We start from the raw sequence: 24,685 nt of genomic DNA on the forward strand, positions 1-24,685 counted from the left end.
ATGGCCGCCATCATCAAGAAGCAGATCCTGAAGCACCTGTCCCGGTGAGGCATCCGCGGAGCGCCCCGTGGGGCCGGGATGTGCGGGAGGGGTGCGGGGGGGGCACGAGGTCCGTCCGTCCCGATGGCCGTGCTGTTCGTCCCGGGGGGATTCGGCCGTCCCGGAGCTGTAGGATGCGCGGCGTTCAGGGGCTGCTCGCGTCGGTGAGGTTGGAGGAGGGAGCTGGAAGCTCCGTGGGAATGGCGGCTTTTTATTTTGGCTCTGCGCTGACCTTGGCTGGTTCCTCTGCCTCAGTTTCCCCGCGGAGGTGCGGAGCGGCAAGGTTTGCACAGCGCTCTGAGGAGCTGCAGGACCGCTGGGGTCGGCAGGGATCTCTAAAAGCCATCCTTGCACGCCCGCAGCTCCATCAGTGCTCACAGCCCCCTGGGGTCTCTGGGGACGCGGCATCACCGCCTCCCTGCAGCCCGTGCGGTGCCTCACCTGGCCGCAAAACCTTCCTTATATCCAACCTAAACCTCCCCTCTTTGAGACCCTTTCCCCTTCCCCTGTCACACAGACCCTGCCGTCCTGTGTCCCCTTCTTTCCCAGCTCTCAGCCTGTCCCTGCAGGGCCGCATCCCATCCCTGGGATCACTTCTGTGTGCGCTGTGAGCTGCGGGTGATGGAGCCACTCTGTGCCTCTGGCAGAGAGACTCAGATGTACATTGAGGGGCACGAGATCATAGAGACTAACCCCGCATTCCATGGGATCGGTGCTGGAGTGAGGATTAAAACTGGGAGTCCCTCCCTGGAGCTGAGGGGAGGCACTGAGATCCTGAGAGGAATCCCTGCAGACTTGAATTGAGCTCCACGGGGTGTCCATCTGCATTGGTTTGGGCTCAGTGCTGCTCAGTGCTGTGTGCAGCAGGGCCTGCTGCTGGCTTTGCTGCATTCAAATGAATTGCTGCTCATCTGACATCACGGATCGTCAGGATTCTTGTGCTGTTCCATCTCAAAGCATGGCACTGATGGATCTGGGATGGATCTGGGATGGATCAGCCTCCCGACCTTCGGATTGCTAGCAAGGAGAGGTGGATGAGAGCAGCAGCTCCTACAGGCTGGAGCAGAGCTGAGCATTATTCCTCCCTGCTGCTTTGCCTGGAGTTTAAGAACATATTTGGGGGTGCTTGGTCTGATCCTGCCTCATTCTCACTTAAATGTTGCAGATACTTTGCAGCAACGCATTTTGAACACTGATACTGTATTAAAAAGAGGATGTTTTTCCATTCCAGTTCTGTTTGCTGCAGATAACTCTGCTTCACACTCCCTTTGGGTTTTTCTTTCTGCTGTGCTCATTTGCCTGGAAGAATTTCACCGCTCAATCGTTAACCTGCCTTTATTTCCAGCTTTCCATTTGCATATGAAGCAATTCCTTGTTCCTTGTGTTATGTGTGGAGCTCGCTTTTGTTCCTTCTATCTCTGCAGATTTGCAAGGAAGGGATCAGAGAGGCAGAGAGATGAGGGAAATATGAAGGAGCTCTTTGACACCACTGTTCAGACCGGGTGAATCACAGCAGTGTCCGATGGGATCCCCGTGGCTGCTTGCAGGGATCTGTGAGGCTGAGTTTCCCCACTGGTGGCAGAGCAGCTGTGTGTGAGCTGGGATGTGGGGAAGGCAGGGATTTCTCTGTCATCACTGCTTCGCTTCCCTTGGCTGCTTTGTTTTCCTCCTTCCCCACCTTTGGAAGCTGCTGAATGAAGGGTTGGGGCTCCACGGGCATCCTGATGAATGCTGGAGCTGAGCTGTATCTGGCTGGCGCAGGGCAGCACAGCCATCCATCCTGCCATCCACTCTCACTTGCTGCTCCATGCAGGTGCTGCGCAGAGGAAGATGAGGCCTGGAGGAAGCTGCAGAGCCGTGCTGCACCTTTGGGGATAAATGAAAGAAGTTTTAGGAGCAGAACTAAAAAAATATCCTAGAAAACAAAACAGTTGCGTACCATCTACACGATGTAATGCTTTGACGAGTGTAAATGTAGGTCAGATAGCAGCCAGGAGGAATGACACTTCTTTCACGTGACGCTCATAAACCAGAGTGCATCTCAGCACGGCACCTCCAGCTCCCGGTGCTTTGGGCCTTGGCAGGACTGCTTTGCCTCTCCCCCTTCTGTTTGCAGCTGCATGTAAGCTCTGCAGCACATAAAGCCCCTGCTGGCACAGAAGCCTGCAGCGTATCCTTCGTTTCTTCTTCTGGATCAGTTTAGCAGTATGTGGGTGTTGCAGGCAGTGCCTTAGCCAGGGATGAATAAGGCTGTTGTGTGCTGTTCTGAAATAACATGGGTCTGAGAACCTCAGAATCCCTTCCTGGCCTTTAAAATCCACTTCTTATTGCCCTTTGCAAGCAAGGGCTGCTTCTGCTCCACCTGCACTGCCTGCTTCTCTGGGAGGTCTCAGGTCTCTTTGCTTCTCATTTCTTGTCCTCTGTGTGCTCAAATACTGAGCTGCAGCTGTGGCTTTGCAGTGACAACCAAAGCAGTGGATTTTCAGTGAGAACAACGTGTTGGAAACCCTCTGCTTTAGAAGGACCTGCTGCCACTATCCGGGCTGCAAGAACCCTCTGAGTTTCTTCCAATTTCCTGACTTTGATTCTAAATTAACTGCCAGAAATGGAAAGAGCGTGGTGGGTAGGGGGAAAAGCAAGGAGGTCGCATCTGAGAGTGGGCTGATGAGATCTGCAGACCATAAAATGATTTGGGTGTCCCAGGGTCCTCTGCAGGTCCCTTCTGCAATTGGCACTAACAATACAGTTTCAGCTGGAGCTGATTTCATGTTCTTCAGAAATCAGGGAAATCTTTCCTGCAGAAGACCATAATTGCCCTAAAGTAGCTGGGAATTAAGTGAAAGCACAGAGCTGCCAGCGGGTAAAAACTGAAGTTAAAGCAGCCATTAGTCTCCCATCTGCAGAGCATTCTATTCTGTGGTTCTGTTCAGCCAGGTAATGGAATCACAGCATCATCTAAGCTGGAAAAGTCCTTCAAGATCCTTAGGTCTCATCACCAAACTGTCACTCGGTGCCACATCCACACATTTCCAAACGCCCCCAGGGATGGAGTGCCCACCACCTCCCCGTGCTGCCCCTTCCAACGCTTGGCTGCCCTCTCCATGCAGAAATTTTTCCTGATTCTGATCTAAACCTCTCCTTGTGCCACTTGAGACCTTTTCCTCGTGTCCTATCACTTGTCACCCGAGAAAGGAGATGGGTCACCTCGTTGCTGAGCCTCCTGCCTGTGGCTGTGCGTTGCTGGGCTCTCCCCTCCTCCTCTCTGTCCCCACACTCGTGCATCTTCCTCCTCCCTTCTCTTCGTCTGAGCATCCTTCCTGCAGGGACCTGAGCCCAGTATTTGAGGTGAGGTCTCACCAGGCACCTCTCCAGCTGCTCTCCCCAAGCCTGCACTGCTGCATGGGCTCTGTGTGACCCAGTGCCTTGCTGGATGCCATCTGAACTCAGCCCCTTGAGGGAATTTTTCTTATCTCACTCGTACCTTTTCATGGCTTTTTGTTTAGATTTAAATACTGAGGAACTCTGTATGCAAAGTCAAAAGCCTGAGGTGTTGTAGTTACTTAATACAGCTACTAATTCCTTGTTCAAACAGGGGTGGGGAGGGAGAGCATACGCATGACAGGATGTGACATTTATCTTTCACAGAAAGTAATCTCTAACGCCAATCAGGGCTGCTGGGCCGCCAAACTGTCATCTGATGAAACATGCATCAGCTGCTGCTGCAAGGTGTTTGCAGCTGCTTCCCCTCTGCTCAAGGGAGCAACATGTGCCCTTTCCAGAATGCTAAATAGGCTCTTGCTAATGCAAAAAGAAATTGCACTACCATTGCTCAGGCTGCATGCATCTCCCTGCAGCAGCTGGGCTTGGTGGAGCATTGCAGCGATGCAGTGCAACCTCCTCGAGCTGCCGGTGCTCTGCAGACCAGGCAGTGCTCACAGCACGGGCTCTCCTCGGTGTGCTTCATTTCTGTGGGGCTCCTTCAGCCCGGCGCTGCTCAGCCAGCTCTGAATTATGTCATCACTTCGGATTTCCTGCCATTGGGAAAGAAAAACGCGGCTCAGATCACAAGATGAATAATCCAAGCAGCGGGGCTCCTGCCCAGCACGAGGCACTGGGAATGCTGTGTTTGCTTATGCACTCCTTCCTCCTTTTCCTTTGTGCTCTGCTGCTCGCTTGAGGGTCAGTCCTGGGAAATTCCCTGGCAGCTGCAGAGGTTTCGTGTTCCAGGCTTCATGGGGCAGCGCCATTTAAACCTCCCTGAGCTCCCAGCCAACGAGCTGGAAATAGCAAAACCAATCTTCTGTTCCACCCTGCCAGCATCCTTGCCTCTGTCCATTAACCTGTGCTTTGCTTCACCAACCTCCAAGTGCCAAAGGAGGTGGCAGCAGTGTAAGAAATCCCCCTAATGTGGGGTGCAGTCGTTTTCAGGTTTTCAGAGTGCTTTTGGGTGTGTGAGCGGGGAGGAAGCCTTGGGGAATGCTGCAGTCTCTTTCATCTGCTTGGAAACGTGGGTCATCCTCAAGAGTTTCACTTTGACTTGAATTTCTGAGTCCTTTGGCTGTAGCTGCATCGCAGTGCATTGCAGCAGATAACGCTGCTCTGGGAGCTGGGAGAGCTGATAAGGAATTGCTTTGGGCATTTTGTGGTGGGAGTGCCTTTGCCCTTGGATTTGGGCTGTTGAGCCGACTGGCCTTTTATCAGAGCAGTTGGTGCTTGGAAAGACAGAATGTTGATTTTATGTAGTGCTGCTGCCTTGAAATCGTCAGCAGTGCGCTGAGTTCACCTGATAACGAGCAGACAGGTGCGGTGCTGTTCTGCAGGTGGAATAGGGTGAGCTCAACAGGTTTCTTGTGGTGGAACCAAACATTGCTGCCTGCCCAGTGCAGCAGAGCTGGAGTTATGGGGATGGTTTCCATAGGATTATTTCCATAGGTTGGTTTAGAATCACAGAATCACAAGGTTGGAAACGACCTGCAAGATCATCTAGTCCAACCACCCTCCCATTCCTATCAGTACCACAAGCTACTAAACCACATCTTGTAGCTCCACATCCAGGCGCCTCTTGAACACTGCCGGGACGGCGACTCCACCACCTCCCTGGGCAGCCATTCCACTGCCTGACCACCCTCTGAGAGAAAAAGTTTCTCCTAATGTCCAACCTAAACCTCCTCTGGTACAACTTCTGGCCGTTTCCTCGGGTCCTACTATTTGCCTGGGAGATGAGGCCAGACCCTTTTGCACCACAACCTCCCTTCAGGAAGCTGTAAAGTGCAATGAGGTCTCCCCTCAGCCTCCTCTTCTCCAGACTTCCATAGGTTGGTTTCCATAGGTTGGTTTCCATAGGTTGGTTTCCATGGGTTGGTTTCCATAGGTTGGTTTCCATAGGTTGGTTTCCATATATTATTTCCATAGGTTGGTTTCCATAGGATGCGATGCTTTCCATCATCCCAACAGTTTGTTTGGTATCAATCAAGGCTCCTCCAATTCTAAATGCCTTTATACCAGTTAGGTGGATGGGATTGGTGCTAGAGGCCACACCACATGCATACAACGCTGTGCATCAGTCAGCCTCATTTTCTGCTCTTTTCTCTTCCTTGGCTGCAGATCTGCATCTCTCAGTGTTGGGCAGCACTGTGACCAGGCAGATGGCTCTGGGGTTGTGCAAAACCTAGGTTGTGCAAAATCTACTTAACGTGGTTTTGCTTCCTGAAAAGGCTTTCCTTCTTCTTCCCATGTGCCTCCAAGCCAGCAGTTTTCCTCCCTTTTTATAGAAGTTCTGATCACTTGCCCAGTTTTATTTCCTCCACAGTTATCTTTCACTTCATTCCCAGACGTGTTTTGCAGTCAGAGCTTCTGCTGTTGTCTTCCTTGAAAGCCTCCCATCCTCAGCACTGCCTGACCTTTCCTTTTCCACTCATGACTTTATCTCCATGTAACAACGACCTTTGTGGCTCACAAGAGTCAGCACGAAGGGAACTGGCCTGACACAGAGTTTTTCACAGTATTTTTCCATCTGCACTGGTGGCAACCACCGTGGGTTGTTCTCTCCTGCTGATGGATGATGCGTGGCACTAAACAAAACCGAGGTCACTGCTGTCCTGCTAATTAGTTCTTGCATATAATAACCATAGTAACGAAGATATTAATAGGAACGAGTGTTTTGTCGTGTGGGTGCTGGTTGTGTGCAATAGGAGGCGATCAGTGGGTAATTGCAAACGGGGTCTGAGGCAGAAGATGTGCTGAAGGGAGGATCTGTGTGGGGGGAGGGATGGCTCCAAGGAGAGCATTTTTATCTGTGTGTGGTTGGATGCAGCGTGGCAGCAGCTACAGGTGTGGACGTAGATGTTTTATTTATGGGTACAGCCTGGCTTGAGGCCAGCTGTAAGATTGGCCAAACTCCTGCTTGCAGTCCATGGGTTTGCAGCCTCTGGATCTCCCAGCTGGTGAATGGGGCAGGCCGTCATGCAGGAGTGGCGTCATTTCTTGTACATGTGCTCAGGCTGATGATGGAGCAAACAGAGGAACTCTCCTGTGCCCACCTACAGCATGCAGTGGGGGAATCCCAAAGGCCAAGGGTTCCTGTAAGGAGCACGGTGCTTTTCGGCTGGGTCCAAAGGAGCTGCTGAGGGTTCGCTCATCTGGGTGGCGTTTCTGCTTAGGAAAGAGCAAAGCCTTCATTTTGCCAAGAAGCTGGGATGGCACGGTTCACTACTGTGCGTCTGCTGATTGCAAACTGCAGTGCCCACGTTATCACAAAAAGGGGAGAGCGTACAGCAGGGAAATCTCTGTAAACTGGCATAAGAAGGAGCCTTGGCCCAGCAGGGCTGCCCTGGTTACAGCGGTTAGAAACTTCTAGCTGATATTTGCTGTCATCTTAACTGCACATCAGTCAGCTGAAGGCTTTCCATGGGCGCAGGTGACTGGGATGCTCTGTTGGCTGTCAGCTGCAGATGCTGCCAGAAAGGAGGCTGTCACTCGTGGCATGGGAGTGCCTGCATTTGTGCTTGTGTACCCAGCTGCAGAATGGCCCTGTGAGTCTGCAGGACAGCTCTGTCAAGGCTGGGAAAGGATTTTCTGCGTTGACTTTTGTCATGGTAATGTGAGCAGGCTCAAAAGGAGTGCAGTCCTGTGAGTTCACTGGCTTAGTGCTGCATGACTTCTTCCAGAGTTGGGGGAAAAAAAAAGCAACTATCCCACACGGTCTGTTTTTCTAATAGTCACCGTTTTCATTCATTTTTCTCTAGGCCAGCAATCCGTGCTGCCAAAAATGCTACTGCTTGTGACTATGAATGCAGCAAGCCTGCCAACAAGCAGCTCAAATCGTCTGCTCTCACAGCTCTGTCCTTCCCCTGGCAGTGACCAAAGCGGTTCTTTTCAGTTTGGCATCTGTAAGCTTCCAAATTCGCAGGCATGCATCATCTCTACTCCTTCTGTATTCCCCACCAACGTGCATTGGAAGCACCAAAGTGTCTCACAGCTGAGAGTGCTTCCACCCGCAGCGCCTCTGCTGCTCTCATCTGCTCACAGGATTTCTGCAGCCTTTCCCTGCAGATGAACACAGACGTTTGTTTCAGGCTGGGTCGTGTTTCACACCGCTCCCTCTTGCAGTGTCCGGTGTCGCAGCTTCGCCCTCCTTCCCCAGCACACCCAGGGCTATTTTTATTTTTGGCACACGTATGCACTGGGTGAAGCAGTTCTATGCTGAGTTTTGTTTTTCTTTCTGCAGCACCCACCCAAGCGCCCAGCCTGGGACGAGGATGTCAGACAGCTGCAGCTCCCCACGCGAGCATAGCGGTGCCCTGTGCTTTCCTCACTGGGATTGCTTTATTCTCAAACCCGGTCCTGAGTGAGCGTGATTACAGCAGCTTTCAGCAGGGCTGAAGGCAAAGCAGGTTGCCTCTGGAGGCGTTCAGCGTAACGCAGTGCCTGGGTTTTGTACATCAGGACTCAGCACCGACCTCACAGCTCCCAGCGCATCGCTGCGTCTCCTTGGCACCCAGCGCCACGTTTCTTTGTGCAGGGCTGGGATGCTGTGTTGATCTTGGCCTCCTGCCCGCGTGTGTTTCAGCAGGAGGTCAAAGGGAGCGACGCGCTCGCAGCAAACGTGTCAGCTTCCCTGGGATGCTGGCATCAGCAGCACCTGCGGCTCGGGGAGGTGGCAGATCACAGCGTCTGCCTGTGGTTCTGCAGCAGCAGGAGGCCACGCTGTGCAGGAGGGATGGAGGCAGATTCACAGTGCTGTGTCCTAACAGCAGTACCTCACCACCATCTGTGTTAACGAAATGCTGGGTTTAGAAGGGTACTTTTCTTGCAGGAAGCTCTGGGCTGGCAGACGGCTCAGGCAGCTTGGTAGCACAGCCCCATGGCTGCACCCATTGCCATCCCAGCAGCAGTGCTCTGCATCCTCCTCCCCTCTGCTCCCTTCAGCAGTGCCTGCACTTTGTGCACGATGCCCCGTGAGCCTTTCCCAGGGAATGGGACCACGGTGCAGGGAGAGGAGAGAGAATGGAGACACGGGGCTGAGAGCCTTGTCCTGCTTGTGCTGACAATAGGGCCTTTCTTCTGCTTTCTGGAGCGCTGTGCTGAATGAGTATTAGCACAGAGGAATGTGGGCAGCCCGGTCTGGTGCTTGGCGACCCTGCACATAGCAGGGGGTTGAAAAGAGATGATCATTGTGGTCCTTTTCAACCCAGGCCATTCTGTGATCCTATGAAATGAGCTCTGGCTGCAGCAGTGAGTCAATGAGCTGGCAGGAAGCCTGGGGGCTGCAGTGCAATGGATGGGTCCGTGGTGCTTTGAATGATGGCAGAGGTTTTCAGGTTTGCAGCAGGGCATGCTGCTCTTGACCGGCCCTGCTGGAATCGTTCCATCTGTCGCACTTAAATCTCAGGCCCAGAAGGGAGATAGCAGAATATATGCAAGAATAAACCCCTGGGAGAAGAAACGGGAGCAGAGGGAGCAGGGTGGTGGATGCCAATGGGGAGGATGGGAATTTGGGCTGAGGGTTGGGTTGCAATGGACCTGCTGACCAGAGAGCTTGCCAGGCTGCTGTTTAAAGAGACAGCAATAAAAATAATTTATGAACGGGCTTTTCCTTTCCTCTGTCCTCATTACCTAGAAAAATCTGGGTAGCAAAGCATTTCATCACTGCTTTGGCGCTCATAGGGGAGCAAAGTTGTTCTCCCTATCTGTGGTTTGGCTTTGGTTTGGGTTTGTTTCTGTCCTAAGGCAGTTCTGCTGAATTCTGCCTTTCCAGGGCTTTAGATGGAATTTTCAGTTCCTTGAATTTGATTTAGAAAGAAAAAATAAATAAAGTCCCTTCAAATGTCAAAATATAAAGGGGTTTTCTGGGTGGTTTATTTTTTTTTTTGGAAAAACCAACTTGCCTTGGGCCTAAAAATGTCAGCATGTTTTCACAAAGAAGAAAGCAGATTCTTTTCACTTAACGCGCCCTTCTGAAAGGCTCTGCGGGTCTCAGCAGCTCCGCTTGGCCTTGGTTTTAGAGCCTCTTCTTTCCTCTCCTGTAGGTTCACCAAGAATCTCTCTCCAGACAAAATCAACCTGAGCACCCTGAAGGGGCAGGGGCAGCTGACCAACCTGGAGCTGGATGAGGAGGTGCTGCAGAATGTGCTGGAGCTGCCCACCTGGCTCGCCATCACCCGGGTCTACTGCAACAAGGCATCCATCAGGGTGAGCAGGGGGGCTGTGGTCACGTCCCTGGGTTCCACACACGTCATTTAATTCACCCTTCACTTAATATCCAGAGCACGCTGTGGCAAAGAGCCTCGCAGCTTCACTGCATGCTTGCTTTTGCTGCATTAGTTTTAGTTGGTGAGCTGGCACTGTTCTTCAGAAGAAATGGTGATGAATGTCTCCCTGCTCGTTACCCCCAAGCACCTTAAGGTTTTACAGCTCTGTTTCCCCATTTCCTCTATTTTCCTCTTATTTTGATCGCTGAGCAGTTCTCTGTGTCTTCCCTCATCCCCAGTGGCTTGTTTTGTTAATGCTAAGGAATGAACACAGACCTCCACCGGGAATAGGAAGCAGAGACAAATGGAGTGCTGCTATCTGAAAGCCTGGCGATGCTGTGAGGCACCATAAAACAAATTGAGCTGAAGCCTTCATTGTTGAGAAGGCAGCTCTTAAGAGCTCTGTGAATGGCACACTGAGAAGCAGTGCGCCCTGCGCTCATTCAGCCACCGTTTGCTGCTTATGTGCATAATGGCTGAAGTTGGGCACGCATGGGCAGCTGCACTTTTGCACTCTGACCCCTCTTAGAAATTTTCCTCCTTGTGCTTTTTAGAGCACGAAATTGACTTTTTTTCAGTTGATGTGAAATGCCAGGCTGTTTAATCTCGGCTGGTACCGACCATAGCTGCATTACCTGGACGCACGGTTTTTTAGTACATGGAGGAGACTTGCTATGATGGTTCTACTCTGCCAAATGAGAATGAAAACGAGCCTGTCTTACTCATCAGATCTGTTCTATCTGTTTTTAGAGTCAGATCTGCTTAATATAGCACCAAACGTTTGTCCTCCCTTGTACAAGAACTGCAGAGTAAGTGTGGCTGCAAGCAAATCAAATAGGATCATTTGGGTTTGTATGGAGTCTTCAAAAGGGTGACCTGACTTTCAGCAATGGCAGCATTTTCTACGAAGGGAGTGGAGGAATCTGAATTTGACCCACTGAGCACCTATTACTCACAATGACATACGAGATGCAAAAGCTGGGCTGGGCTTGTAGGGCTGGCAGCTGCAATGTCTCACTTCCCCTTCTGAGCTGTTTGACTGGATTTAGAGATGATGGAAAGTCATACTGGTCATTTCTCAGAGCAGAACTTTGAGCTCAAATGGTTCCCTGCAATATCTTAACTTTCCCAGTGCAAAGGTGACTCTTGTGATCTTACCTTTATTGTTTCAGATCCAGTGGACAAAACTGAAGACGCACCCAATCTGTTTGGTAATGTTTATTCTCTTGTTCTCTTCCTAATTCTCTGAAGGGAAACTGTGAAGCGCAGTGTCAACATGAAGCCTCCAGGCCTTCAGAGCATGGGGGAATTCTGAGAGCAGTTCTATTAGAAGTTGGGTGACCTCCCATGGGATTCCCATTTCCCTGCAGCATGGAGCTGGGCTCAGCTCTTGGGCAGCGTTGCCTGCTTTTTGCTGTTTGTTTCCCCCCACTTTTGGAGATTCAGATCACCCAACCATTCTGGCACTGAAAGGTGTGAGAACTTCAGCACGAGACTGAGGGATGTGAGGTAGCACAGCTGGGTTATACCAGCCCTAGAGCCTCAGACCTGAGGGTGTAAGGCTGACCTTGAGCCTTGGTCTTGTATTTACTGCTCCTGTCTTTTGTCTTCCAGTACCTGGACAAAGTGGAGGTAGAGATGCGGACATGTGAAGAGCCCAGGCCACCCAATGGACAGTCTCCCATTGCTCTTGCAGCCGGCCAGAGGTCAGACCCCTGAGTCCCGTGGCTTCTTTCTGACGTGCTGGGGTATGGGATGGGCTGTTCTTCTCGAAAGTCAACCACTGACCTCTGGGGGTTCTGCTTTGAGTGGTTCCACACGTACCGCGCTCTCTCCCTGATGACTTAAAGGATTTTTCTCTTTGCAGCGAATACGGCTTTGCTGAAAAGGTCGTGGAGGGGATGTTTATTGTTGTCAATTCCATCACTATCAAGATTCACTCCAAGGCCTTTCATGCTTCTTTTGAGCTGTGGCAGCTTCAAGGCTACAGCGTCAACCCCAACTGGCAGCAGAGCGACCTGCGGCTCACCCGCATCACCGATCCACAGAGAGGGGAGGTAAGGAGCCTTCAGATGTTGCCTGACCTGGGCTACATCCCTGTTTGTGGATAGGGACTGCAGAGGAAAGACGTGTGGGACGGTTCCCCGTGCCCTTGTTTCATTCTGTGTCCTTAAAGGGTTTCCTTTAGTCCTGGCAGCTGATGCAAATCTCAGCATCTCCCCATTTTCCTCTTTCTGGGTAGGTTTTGACATTCAAAGAACTCACCTGGCAGACGCTCCGCATTGAAGCAGATGCAACTGACAACGGTGATCAGGACCCTGTTACTACTCCTCTGAGACTCATTACGAACCAGGGGAGGATACAGATCTCTCTCAAGAGAAGGGTGAGTGTTTCACCCATCCCCTGGGGGACGCCTTCTCTGCAGCCATGATGCACATTTCCTCCCACATCCCTCAGCCACGCTTCATCTCCTTCACAAGTACTGAGCCCGAGCTGATGTACTGCTCTGCTGTCTGTTGGAAACAGCTGTGTTCTCACCAAATGTCAAAGCTATTTCCCTGGGGAGAATAATGTGTGTGCAGCAAGTCTTAAAATCTGTTTTCTCGTCCCAAGGAGATCTGTCATCTCTTTACTGGGAGCTGGAAGGCTGCTAGCTTTGCTTTTAGCTGTCAGCAGAAAGGTGATGATGAGTGGATGTGATGAGAAGTTGCAAAAAATTGTCATCTCTTGTTTTTCTGTCTTAAATGGCCAGCAATCAATTTCCCTTCCAAAGAGAAGGTAGCTTTGAGTCCTTTCCTTCTCAGATGAGAGCAGTGTGGGCATCCACCAGATGAGTTAACTTCTCTCTCAGATGAGTTTCAGAGCAGCATCTCTGCTTCGTGCTACAGCTTCTGTGTATTTTGAGAAGAGTGTAAAGTGAGCAGCTCTTAGTCCTTGACACCTTCTTGCTGTTTTCAGACCAAAGATTGCAATGTGATGGCATCAAAGCTGATGTTTCTCCTTGACGACCTTCTCTGGGTGCTGACAGACTCTCAGCTGAAAGCAATGATGAAATATGCAGAGTCTCTGAGTGAAGCCATGGAGAAGTCTGCTCAGCAGAGGAAGAGCTTGGCACCAGACTCTGTGCAGGTGAGTGAGCCATAGGGAAGAGGAAAAGACAGAGAGAGCTCTTGATTTTTTGCTGTTGTTCTTTGGTTTCCATATAGCATAGTCTGTGAGAGCCTTGAAGCAGCAGTTCTAAGCAGCAACTTTGAACATCCCTCACCACTTGTTTTTTTATGTTTTTCCCCAGATCCCGTTCTAAGTAACTGATTGGTGAATGTCATACAATAAATACGTAGGGCAGAGGCCAAAAAGTGTTTCTAGGGGGGGAAGAGGAATATCACTGGTAGTGGAATCTCTGGGGAAGGAGGGCAGTGCATGTAGTGCAGTGAGGTTACAGGAGGGATCATAAGGAATACTTTGCCCTTTTGGTCTCAGAATATCTTCCAAGATGAGCTCTTACCAAGCTCGTTGTTTCCTAACAGATCACACCACCAGCTCCCAGTACCCAGCAGTCCTGGTCTCAACCATTTGGAGTCAGCCTGAATGCAACCAGCATTGGTCAGTACTTCGATAAACACGACATGAAGGAGTCGTCCTACCACCTCCTCATCTCACGCCTGGATCTGCACATTTGTGACGACAGCCACACTCGAGAGTCAGGTAACAGAGAGCAGCAGCAGGAGCAAAAAAATCAGCCAGTCCTTTTCTTTCTCAAAAGAGGATTTTCCTCTGGAAACTCTCCTGATTGGTGCCGTGAGAAGTGTGATTAATGGGAGCCTGCAAAGCAGTGGGGTCTTGTGATTTGGAATTTGAGATTCTAGATCTGGTTCCTATGGTATAAACTGTTGCCTTGTTACATTCAATTGCCCTTTTCCTCCCCTAGGATGAGATTCTGATAGAGCTCTTTAGAAGCAGATACCAGCCATGGTAACAGTGATGGCAATCAGAGCAGCATTGTTCTGAATTATCCTGAGTCAGGGCTTGGATTGCAGAGCTGATCATAGTTTTCTTTGTTCCATTTCTCACAGGCACTTTGAAGCATGGGATGCTGGGAGGTGCCATGCAGCTGACCTTCAGGAGGATGGCTTTTGACTATTATCCCTTCCATAGGGCTGGTAAGGGGGTTTGTCATTCCAGCTTGAAAAAAGAACTTGAAGAATGGTGATGCTGTGAGGCGTCGGGCAGGGCAAGAAGAAAGAGCTGCACAAAGGACCTGGATCTGAAATCCTCGTGGTCAGGGTTGATCTGATTTACCTCTTGGTGGAAGATTGACAAGTTGTTGGCAGAGTGCGAAGAAAGGAACGAGTTGCTGCCTGCCATAAAACCATAAAGTTGGAACTTTGAATTTCTTTTTGGGTTGCTGAAGCTCAGGACCTGATTCTGAGCACATCAATTAGAAAGGGTTGTGTCTCAGGAGAAAATCTGTTTGTTGGTTAAGTGAGGGTGCAAGAAGAAGTGTCACCGTGGCATTGTTCCCAATGCTTGTATTTGGAGTAGCAACAGAATGTGATATCAATCAAGGGGGATGCTTTACAGATTGATATTGGTTTAAGGGGAACAAGAGAGTTGTGAGTACGCAGGAGCCTAATTTTAAAGCTGGTGTGTTTACTTTAATGCAGGAGATGCCTGCAAGCACTGGGTGAGGTACAGTGAGGCAATGGAGACGCGGGGACAATGGGCAAAAAGGTTGGTCAGTGAATTTCAGAGCAAGGTGGAGAAGCATTATGAAGAAATGGATGCTGCCTTTGCCAAGACTCCACTTTCTCCCTTCAAAAAGAAAGCAGGTAAGGATGTTGGATTAAACTCCTGGAGGTGATAACAGCTGTTCTCCATCCAGCAGCATCTCTAGTTCCCTTTCTTAGCAGCTTGATCCATTGTTCAGAATTGCATGGCACACCAAAAATCATCAATTTAATGGCACAGTACAATGAGTTTTATATTGGAATAATACCGCAGCAAGAATGGACAGACCTGGCTTATTTCTATCCTCTTTAAGTGAATGTGTAATGAGTAAATGAAATAGGCTGAGCAGCAGAGGGTGGCTGAAATGCAGCTGAAGAACTTCTGTTGGTGCAGATCACGCTGATCTTTCACAGTTCCTCTGCAAGCACTGAGTGCTGGCTTTCTTTTCCTGCCTGGCTGTGCCCATCTGTTTCTAATTCTGGGGCTGTTATTTCTGCTCTGTGTCGGAGCTGACGGCGACGTTCACTACAAAGGAGTTGAGTAAAACCCTTCTGCTCTCCCATCCCCACAGACGCGTCCTTGAGTCCTCACAAGAGCCCCCTGGAGAAGGGCCGTGGAGCTCCCTGCAGTCTGCCCCAACTCCGGCACCCTCCCTGGCACCGCCTGCGCTCCAGCTGTGTGCTGCTGCGTGTGGACGACTTGGACGTTCACCAGGTGGGGGCTGAGCAGTGCCTGGGGGCAGCCACGTGGGGTTTATGTGAGGAAGGAAGTTTAATTGGCTGTGGTGCAAATAAATGGCACAGATCTCGCTCAGTGCAGGCCGGCCATCGCAAGCTGAATGCCATTATTGTGCTGCTCGTGCAGCCGTTAAGGCAAGCAGGGAGTGCTGGTCGTTGTCACGTGCAGAGGAAATTGCATGAAGAGCCACAGTGTTTCTGCGCTCTTTGAGTTCGTGTCCGCTTTCAAACCTCCTCAGGCAAAGCCAGGATAAAAGATTTCGTGTATTTGAGAAGGAGGTGAAGATGGGGATTTTTGACAGAGCAGGAATGTATCTGCCCTTGTGCTTTCTGACCCAGCACAGCAGGGATCACTGGAGCGGATCACCCTACATCCACACACCCTGTGCCCTTTGTGAGATCTGTACCAGATGCTGTCATGCACTTACTGGCATGCTGTTAATACTGGAGAAAGTTATGATGGGATTCACTTCTGTTTATTCACATCACCTAAATCTGATTGTTGTGGTTCTTAATAGCAGTGATGTGGGATATAAATCATAGAATCATAGGATGCCTTGGGTTGGAAGGAGCCCCAGGGATCATCAAGTTCCAACCCCCTGCTACAAGCAGGGCCACCAACCTCCAGATCTGGCACCAGCCCAGGCTGCCCAGGGCCCCATCCAACCTGGCCTTGAACACCTCCAGGGATGCACGGGGCATCACAGCCTCTCTGGGCAGCTGTTCCAGCACCTCACCACTCTCATAGTAAAGAACTTCCCCCTGACATCCAACCTCAACCTTCCCTCCTTGAGCTTAAAACCATTTCCCCCTGTTCTATCACTGTTTACCCTTGTAAAAAGTTGATTGCCCTCCTGTTTGTAATCCTCTTTTAAATACTGGAAGAATATATGTGTATACAAAGAGATGAATTCCCTGGAAGGAGAGGAGTTGACAGTGTTAGAAGGTAGGGGAAAGTTGAGTCATTACTGGAAAGCCAAGTGTGTTTGATGTGTAAATGAGACACATTGAGTGTGGGAGGCTGCAGGTTTCTGGGATGCTTTCTTTTGCCACTTGCAGGTTCTGTACAACTGCATTTTTGCCATTGGTGTTTTCAGGTTTCCACAGCTGGCCAGCACAGTAAGAAACCTTCCACCCTGCTTTCGTGTAGTAGAAAATTCCTCAACCTGCCTGATCAGGTCTCTGCAATCCACATTGAATTCACAGAGTATTACTTCCCAGACAATCAGGACTTTCCAGGTAATACACCAAGGTTAGCACCTTCTTTCATAAGTTCCTTCAGAAATCAGTGTTTTCATTCTTTAGATGTGTTGTCCATTTTGAAGCTTCTCTGCATGTCAGTGTCCATTCGGTTCCCTGACGTTTGCATGTTTGCCTTTCTAAATTACTACTGAGAAAATGGTGTAGGGTTTACGTGGTGCAAAATGTGGAGGAAATGCTGTACTCAAAAAATAATGAACCCAAGAGCGTATTGAAAGACCTGCTTTATTGAAAGACCTGCTTTGGTTAAAGCTTGGGCTTCTGGGACCCCAGGGAGCTCTGAGCGCTCTGCAGCCCTGGTGTGAGAACTGGGGCTCCTCGCTGCTCTGCTGCTTCTCAGCTTTTCACATCCACGAGGTCTGTGTTGGGGTGGATGTTAAAGCCCTGTGCTTTGGTGTTTGCAGTGCAGGAACTGAATTTGATTCTGTTTTGTTCTAGTTCCTTGCCCAAACCTGTATGTACAGCTGAATGGTCTGACGCTGACCCTGGACACAGCAAGCATGCTCTGGATAAACCTCTTCTGTCTGGACCTTTATCGCAGCCTGGAGCAGTTCAAAGCAATCTACAAGCTGGAGGACTCAGGCAAATGTGATGAGCATGTTGACGTTCGACTGGATGGCTTCCAGCTGAAGGTACCATGCCCTTCCTCCTTTGCACAGCAGTGTCCTCTCCCTCTCTGTGGTGGAAGTACCAGGGAATAGCTGGAGTCCAGGATGAGCAAACAAAACCTCCACCTTTCTTCCGCCCACTGCTTGTGTTGGTTTTGTTTTTATCTATGGGCCATAAAACAAGCATTTGAGTTCTACTTCAGAATAGATGGACAGGTCAATAGTTATGAAGTAGTTTCAAGGAGGAAGGAGGAATTGCTGGTTCAGGTAACCAGAAGTTGCTTTCTGGACTTCGGAAGTTGCTTTGACTCCCATTCCATTCCCAATGGGCATCTGTCTGTGGCGTTGACATCCTGTGATGTTTGCCATCTAGGTGATATTTTCCTTGTGTCTCATTTCTCTTCTCTGATTTGTAAATTTTATTCAATTTCTCAAATGAGAATCTAGTTCAGCTCTTGGGATTTTAGTAGAGACCAAGACTTCTCAACTGTTTATATATTCCACAGCTGAATTTCAGTGTAAATGGCCAGAATGGGGTTCTGTTGATTTCCCCTCTTGCTGCTTTACTTACATCATGTCATGTCATGTCATGTCATGTCATATCATATCATATCATATCACAGAATGGCCTGGGTTGAAAAGGCCCACAATGCTCATCCAGTTCCAACCCCCTGCTGTGTGCAGGTCCCAACCAGCAGCCCAGGCTGCCCAGAGCCACATCCAGCCTGGCTTTGAATGCCTGCAGGGCTGGGGCATCCACAGCCTCCTTGGGCAACCTGTGCCAGTGCCTCACCACCTTCTGTGTGAAAAACATCTTTCTCTTTCTTGTAGCTCAGCATCCCTGTGGAGAAGAAAGTCGCTGCCCATCAGGATCGCCCGCAGGCGCTCTGCATCCACACGTCGGAGATGACGGCCACCAACACCCGCCATGCTCCCTTCTGCAGCTGCCAGGACCTCCAGAGCCTCTTCCGTAAATTTGCTGGTTCCGAATTCTTCCACTCCAGCTACACCCAGTTCCCACGATCCCAGGACAATTTTAACCTCCTCCATACCCTTTTCTTGCACCATGCCTACGAGGTGGATGCTGGACCTCAGAAGCATTCAGGTTTTCCTCAGCCATTGCGCAAAACCTCTGCCTCTGAAGATCTGTGGTCTGTGAATTTCACTGAGCTCTGCCTGGACTTCGAGGGTGCTGAGAGCTCAAAGGGCAGAGCCCTTAGCTTTATCGAGCCGTTTCCCCTTTCCGTTTGGGCCTGTCTTCCCAAGAGATGGGGGCAAGCTCAGATATCTAAACGACAGCCGTCATCTGTCTCTGATTTGAAAATCAAGTCTTCTGCCAGCTTTAGCAATCACTCCAAGAACGAGAACCTTCCCAGAGAGCATGGAGTTTGTCAAAGATCAAGAACTGACCAGGATCTGAAGAGCATCTACAAGGTCCCAGAGACGATGGGTGCCTTGGGAGAATCTGAGTGTGAACTTAACGATGGAGTAGATGACAAAGAGCTGGAAGCCTCTGCTGATATCCACGTGCTTTTGTCCTCCTCTGTTCATGTCAAAGTTCGTCTCAACCACTACCAGTACCTGGTGCTGCTCAGGATGAAAGAAGTTCTGCAAACACTACAGGAGCAGCTGACCCAAGACACCCAGGAGGTGACTGGGTGTCCTTTAGATCCCATGTCTGCTTCGGTAGGAGTTATGTTCCACAGTGCTGAAGTGGCCCTGCTCATGAACCCCACACCAGGCTCCTGCTTGGAGCCCAAATCCCTCGACTCAGATACAACAAGCCTGATAGAGTCGGAGCTCTCACCTTCAGACAGCAAGGAAGGATTGGCAGCTGAAGAGAAGGAGCTGGCAGCTGAGGAGAAGGAGCAGAAATCCGAGACCGGTTCAGAAAAGGGAATGTGCAATAGCACAGGGGTCCCAGAGGACAATGAGGCTGAAAATACAGGCGCCAGTGCAACCAATGTGCCACTGGAGAGGCTTCCAAAATCTGCAAGCGATGGAGCTCTGAGCACAGCCCCACCAAGTAAGAGCATGGAGGAGAAAGGTCTGATAGAGGAAGCTGTGGAAGCCCTGGTTGCAGAAGGAGCAGAAGAGCCTGGCAGCCATCCTCAGAGCCCTGCTCCCCTCCCCCTTAGCCCAACCTCAACCAGTGCCGGCCCCCCGGGAGGAGGAAATCCCTCTCTCAATGGCCAGGCAGAGCTCCTCCCTTTGAAGAACCTGGAGGTGGAGCTGTCTAGTGCGCTGCACATCACAAAGGATGCCACCAAGGAAGCTCTGCATGTTACCATGGACCTCACCAAAGAAGCTATGTCTATAACAAAAGATGCTCTGAGCTTGAGCCGGGAGAAGATGACCTCTACTGTGCAGAAAATGCTCTCTCTCCCCCCAGCCAAGTGAGTGAGCTATCCTCCTGCAAGGCTGCTGGGAAAGGGGGAAGATGTAGGTCGACTGCTCCCTCTGTCTGTGTGCCATTTGGACCAGAGAGGTGTCAGACCTTCATAATATAAGTAGACAAAAGCCTGCATTGCAAGCATGTAGAGTTTAGTGCAGTACCTGTGTAATCCTGTTTGCCTTTGTCCTTTTCTTTGTTGTATTTTTTTGTAGGGATTCTGTGCCCAAAGCAGAAGAGGGGGCCGTGACTCCAGGGGGTGGCAGCAGCCGGATGCGTTTCTTCTCCATGAAGAGGACAGCATCCCAACATTCCTTTGACACCACGTCTGTGGATGGGAGTGGTCCTGAGGATGGGCTGTCAGTGGACAGCGATGGCAGCGATGGCTTTGTAATGCTCACAGACTCTGGTAACCAGGGTCCAGCTGTGTCCTCGTCCCCTCTCTTACTTCACACCAGCTAACAGTGCAGCTCATGCTGTGTTCTTACAGGATTCCTTGTGCCACTCATTCTTTTTGAAGATGATGAGCATTTTCACCCACAGTGGCTCTTAATGCTTTTGTAGATGCTTTTTTTTTTTTTTGAGATGAAGAGTATAAATGAGTGGGGAGGGTTTTCCCAGCACCATTACTGTGCTGCTCTGAGGCATTTGGCCATAGTAGAGAGGTGGTGTGCAGGTAGGCAGATGTCCCACAGCTTCTGGGGAGGGTTTCATAAAGGATGGTTGGAAGTAGGGGTGCCATGCATTGCAGTGAGTATTCTTCACTTCAGCTGCACATTGTTTAGGTTCATCCAAGGAACTGGAAAACATTCTCTAGAGGATGGTTCAGGTCGTGAGATTAAGGCAGATGCTGAGATCAGAACTGCTTAAAACCAGAAAAAAAACACCAAGAATCGAGCTGTTGTTGTTCCATTCTATTTCAGAGCCCAGCCTGGACCCTCTTCCTTCAGGGCATCTTCTCCAGCTGCACAGCAATGCAGGCAGCAGAGCAAACCTGGTGGCGGAGGATGAGAGCGGAGCTTCTCCTGAAGTAAACAGCTCAGCTTCCCAGAGCGAGGAGCCCAGCCTGCAGCTGGTCAGAGCTTTGTTCCCTTGTGATGCTGCCTCTCACTGAGCCTTGAAGTGAACCGTGTGGCTGTGTTCCACTGGCTGAGCTTGTCCCTCTGTGTTTCAGGTGTCTGTCCTTCTACTGAAGATGAACAAGGTGAACTGTGCCGTAGAGGCACGAGGTGATGATTTGTCTGTTGCTTTACAAGTCATGAACGTGGTTCCAGAGCAGCTGAACAATGTTGGGATGTGGCAATACCTGCATGGCTGTGTGGGTAAGGCTCTGGCTTTTACAACTGGGTCGTGTGCTAGCTGCTCTCAAGGAATCTTCCGTTCTAACTTCAGTGTTCACAAAGCTGAAGTACCTGTACAGTCAAGCTGTGTGGTGTCCAGCACAGTGAAACCCTCATCCTTTATGGAAGTGTTTAAATTTCTTCTGGAGTGAATGAAATCAGCAAAAAGAGGGATAAAACTCCCTAGGGAAACCCCAAATATCCCTGCCCTGAGAATAACCCTTCTGGGCTGGGGCACTTCCCTACAGATGTGTTCGAATTTTAAAGAAACAAACAAATGGAAAGCACAGCAGCAGCTGCAACCCAAACCTTCTGAGTGCAAACATGCTCAGTTGGGCTGTTATTGATCCATGCTGTTTGTAACCACGAGGGGGCACAGCGAATAGAAGGTTGGGTGGTGGTGAGCAGCTCTGGGAGGCTGAGAGTTTCTGCTCTGTTTGTGCAAATGCTAAATGAAGGCTGGCTTTGTAATGTGCTGATGGTGAGAGAGGTGGGTGGGCCTGGGGGATTAAGCAGCCTGGTTCTGGTGGCAGCTTCTGGGATGTGAACTCTGAGTGTTTTGAAACCTGGTCTTATTTATTATGGGAACAGGTTGCCCAAGGAGGCTGTGGATGCCCCAGCCCTGCAGGCATTCAAGGCCAGGCTGGATGTGGCTCTGGGCAGCCTGGGCTGCTGGCTGGGGACCTGCACACAGCAGGGGGTTGGAACTGGATGAGCACTGTGCTCCTTTGCAACCCGGGCCATTCTGTGATTCTGTGATTTCTTGTGAGACCTATTTTGACCATTTCCCTTACTACTGATGCCATCTGATTGCCCCTCACTGCAAGAAAGACATTGAGGCCCTGGAACGTGTTCAAAGGAGGGCAACAAAGCTGGTGAGGGATCTGGAACACAGGGCTGATGAGGAGAGGCTGAAGGAGCTGGGAATGTTCAGCCTGGAGAAGAGGAGCTCAGGGGAGACCTCACTGCTCTCTGTAACTTCTGAAGGGAGGCTGCAGTGAGCTGGGGGTCGGCCTCTGCTTCCGTGTCATCAGTGATAGGAGCAGAGGGAATGGCTTCAAGCTACAGCAGGGGAGATTCAGGCTGGACATGAGGAAGTATTACTTTTCAGAAAGGGTGGTCAGGCACTGCAATGGATGCCCAGGGAGGTGGTGGAGTCACCGAGCCTGGGGGTGTTCAAGGAAAGGCTGGATGTTGTGTTGAGGGACATGGTTTAGTGGGAGCTATTGGGAATGGGTGAACGGTTGGACTGGATGAGCTTTGAGGTCTTTTCCAACCTTGGTGATTCTATGATTCTATGATGTCCTGCAGTGAGCTCTTTCAGGGTCGTGCTTTAGTGGGCATTTTGGTGACGGGCTGAGGGTTGGACTGCAGCTCTCTTTTCCAACCTTAATAATTCTGTGCTTCCGTGATGCTTTGTGCTTCAGGAGATGCAGAGGTGGAGAAGCCTTCAGCCCCTGAAGCTGCTCAGACCCAGCCACAAGTGTGCTTGCGCCTCGCAGCAGGGCCTCACGCTGCTGTGCATTCCCCGCTCGCTGCTCAGAACGGCTTCCTTCAGATGCTGGTCCGCAGTTACGCAGCAGAGTTCTTCATGTCCTTCCTTACCAACCTCGGCCCCTTCCTTGAGGATGAAATCATCCCGGAGGTGATCCCCATGGAGATTGAAGTTGTGGATGCCAAAATCACGTTGAAGGTGGGTGTGTGGGGAGCTGAGGCGGGATCCTGAGCAGGGCTCACCTCGGTGTTCTGCTTCGGGAAGGATGATGTGGGATCGCTGTGCCTTTCTGCAAAGCTCCTGTTTCCCTGATGGTGTTTTATTTTGTTTCTAATGGGCAAACGGTAACACAAGCTCAGATGGTGGAGAAACAGGAGCCTGCCATTCAGACTCTCTCCCCAGCTTTGTTGATGATCTATTTGCAGACTGAAGGGAAAGAGAATTAAATACCTCTTCCCCAAGTGCTTGTGTGAAATGAGAATTATTTGACCTTTTTGGTAAGCGTGTAAAGAATTATGGGTGAAAAAAACCACATTATGTAAGAGCTGGTTGATGTAAAGGCGGACAAAACTGTTTTTCGGAAAGCAATAAGCTTGCTCCACTGGCAAGCAGGAACCACAGCAACCTGAGAATCTCCAGACTTAGAGATACTGGCTTCATTTTAATAGGTTTTTGAATCAGGAATTTGCAGGACAACTGTGAGAGCGATCCCAGGGGAGATGGCTTCTCCCCAGCCTTTGTCATGGATATGGCAGAACTGTGCTGTGATCCCTGCCAGTCCTTTCTGCACAAATTAAGTCTCTGCGTAAATAAAGCCAGGCTTTTCCATATGGTGGGTGACCTTGGTGAGCTCTGGTTGGTAATGTTACCCCTGTGAAGGCTGGGGGCAAGGGGAGCCCTTTGCCAGAGCTGTCACAGCAGTTAATGTCTTTTTTTCTGCCTTTTGTTTTGCTTTGTTTAATTTTCCAGGATGACAGCCCCCAGATATACCCCACCTCCCCTGGCCCTGTTCCTGTCACCTTGGCAATAGATCACGTCCTCGTGAAGCGCAGAGATGATGGAGTTTTCTACCTAACAGGTCAGAAATGTCAGGAAACGTGTTTTATTCTCTAGGCCTTGTTGGAGGTTGTGCTCTGCTGGGCCTGATTGTGGAGGCTGGAGCCGAAACGGGATGGTTGGTGGTGGGAAGGATGCACTCTGTTGTGTGTGCTGTCCCTAATTCTGATTCTTGCAGTTCTGCAGAATGGGCAAATAATCTTCTGTCTTCAGTGCCAGCATCTACAGCCTTTGGCTGCTCTGCAGGGCTGGTTGCTGGCTGCAGGCATTCCTGCCTCTCTGCTTCTCACTGCTTTTGTTGTATTGTTTGGGCAGAAAAACTGATACCTCAAGCAGAACAGATTAACACCTAGAACACTGAATGGGCAGCCTGAATTCATGCCTGGTGTTTCCTAGAGCTTATACAATCATGAAGCACTTCTGCACCTTCCCTTGGCGTAGCTTCTCCCTTTTAAAATGGGGATAAGATGTGTCTCTTTTCTTCCTGTTTTTGTTTCAGACAAAAAGAGCATCCAAGTTTTTCTTGCAGTCCTAAGAATCCTGTCAAATAAATAATAATTAAATATCTCCATGCTTTTTGTTTTTTTTTTCTTTCCAGCTCCACAAGGGGAGGACTCAGCGAAACTGGACAAACCTGTGTCAGTTCTTCAGGGCCACAAGGCCCCAGCACAGTGTGTTTTGGCAGCACCAGCAGGAGGGATGCGTGGACTGCAGGTGAGTCACTGCTGCCTGCTGCTGTCTAGACAACCAGATAGCTGGCAGTGGGCAAGAAAAGTCTTTTGTCTGCATCTGTTTGCACTTACTGGTAGGTGTGGTGTGTTGCAGATAGGGAGCACACAAAGCAGTCTGTACCTCCCTTTACAGGCATTCAGAGTATTAAGGGATCAGCTAGCTTGCTGCAGGCCTTACTCCTAGGGCTAGAAGTGTGAAAGGAAGTCTTAAGAGAAAGTAGACATTAGAAATGCATCTCTGGCAGCCTGAGCTGGCTCTGCTGACAGGTATGGAAGTCCTCAGGCAGCGGTTAGAAGTACTTTGCAAATCAAACTGGTGGCTGTCAGTGAGCTTTGTGTGTGCATGAGTGTAGTTAGATCTGCCCTGCTGCTTACCTTTCTAAACTCCTGCTTTGTTTTTCTTTTTCTTCTCTGTCTCTTGTAGTTAAAGGAAGTGCCAGAGTTGCAAAGAGAGCTTCAGAACATGAAAATAGCCCTTGCAGAAGCCAACATGGACAAGGCTCGCCTTCTGCAGGAAATTAGGAAATACAATCCCCTCTTTGAGCTCTGA

General features: G+C 50.2%; 1 protein-coding gene across 1 annotated transcript; it reads left to right on the forward strand.

Annotated features, from left to right (window-relative positions):
* Positions 1-24,685, forward strand: BLTP3A (bridge-like lipid transfer protein family member 3A; the record flags this gene model as incomplete). Its single annotated transcript, XM_079546561.1, has 21 exons — positions 1-44; positions 9,567-9,729; positions 10,961-10,999; positions 11,403-11,494; positions 11,656-11,845; positions 12,031-12,171; positions 12,747-12,917; positions 13,316-13,493; positions 13,862-13,948; positions 14,453-14,617; positions 15,088-15,230; positions 16,351-16,492; positions 16,952-17,145; positions 17,953-19,517; positions 19,729-19,922; positions 20,437-20,588; positions 20,688-20,835; positions 22,281-22,546; positions 23,318-23,426; positions 24,003-24,118; positions 24,560-24,685. The coding sequence occupies 21 exons, from the start codon at positions 1-3 to the stop codon at positions 24,683-24,685; spliced, it is 4,425 nt and encodes a 1,474-aa protein (XP_079402687.1).

Source organism: Tetrao urogallus (assembly GCF_951394365.1).
Source record: "Tetrao urogallus genome assembly, chromosome: 24".
NCBI lineage: Eukaryota > Metazoa > Chordata > Aves > Galliformes > Phasianidae > Tetrao > Tetrao urogallus.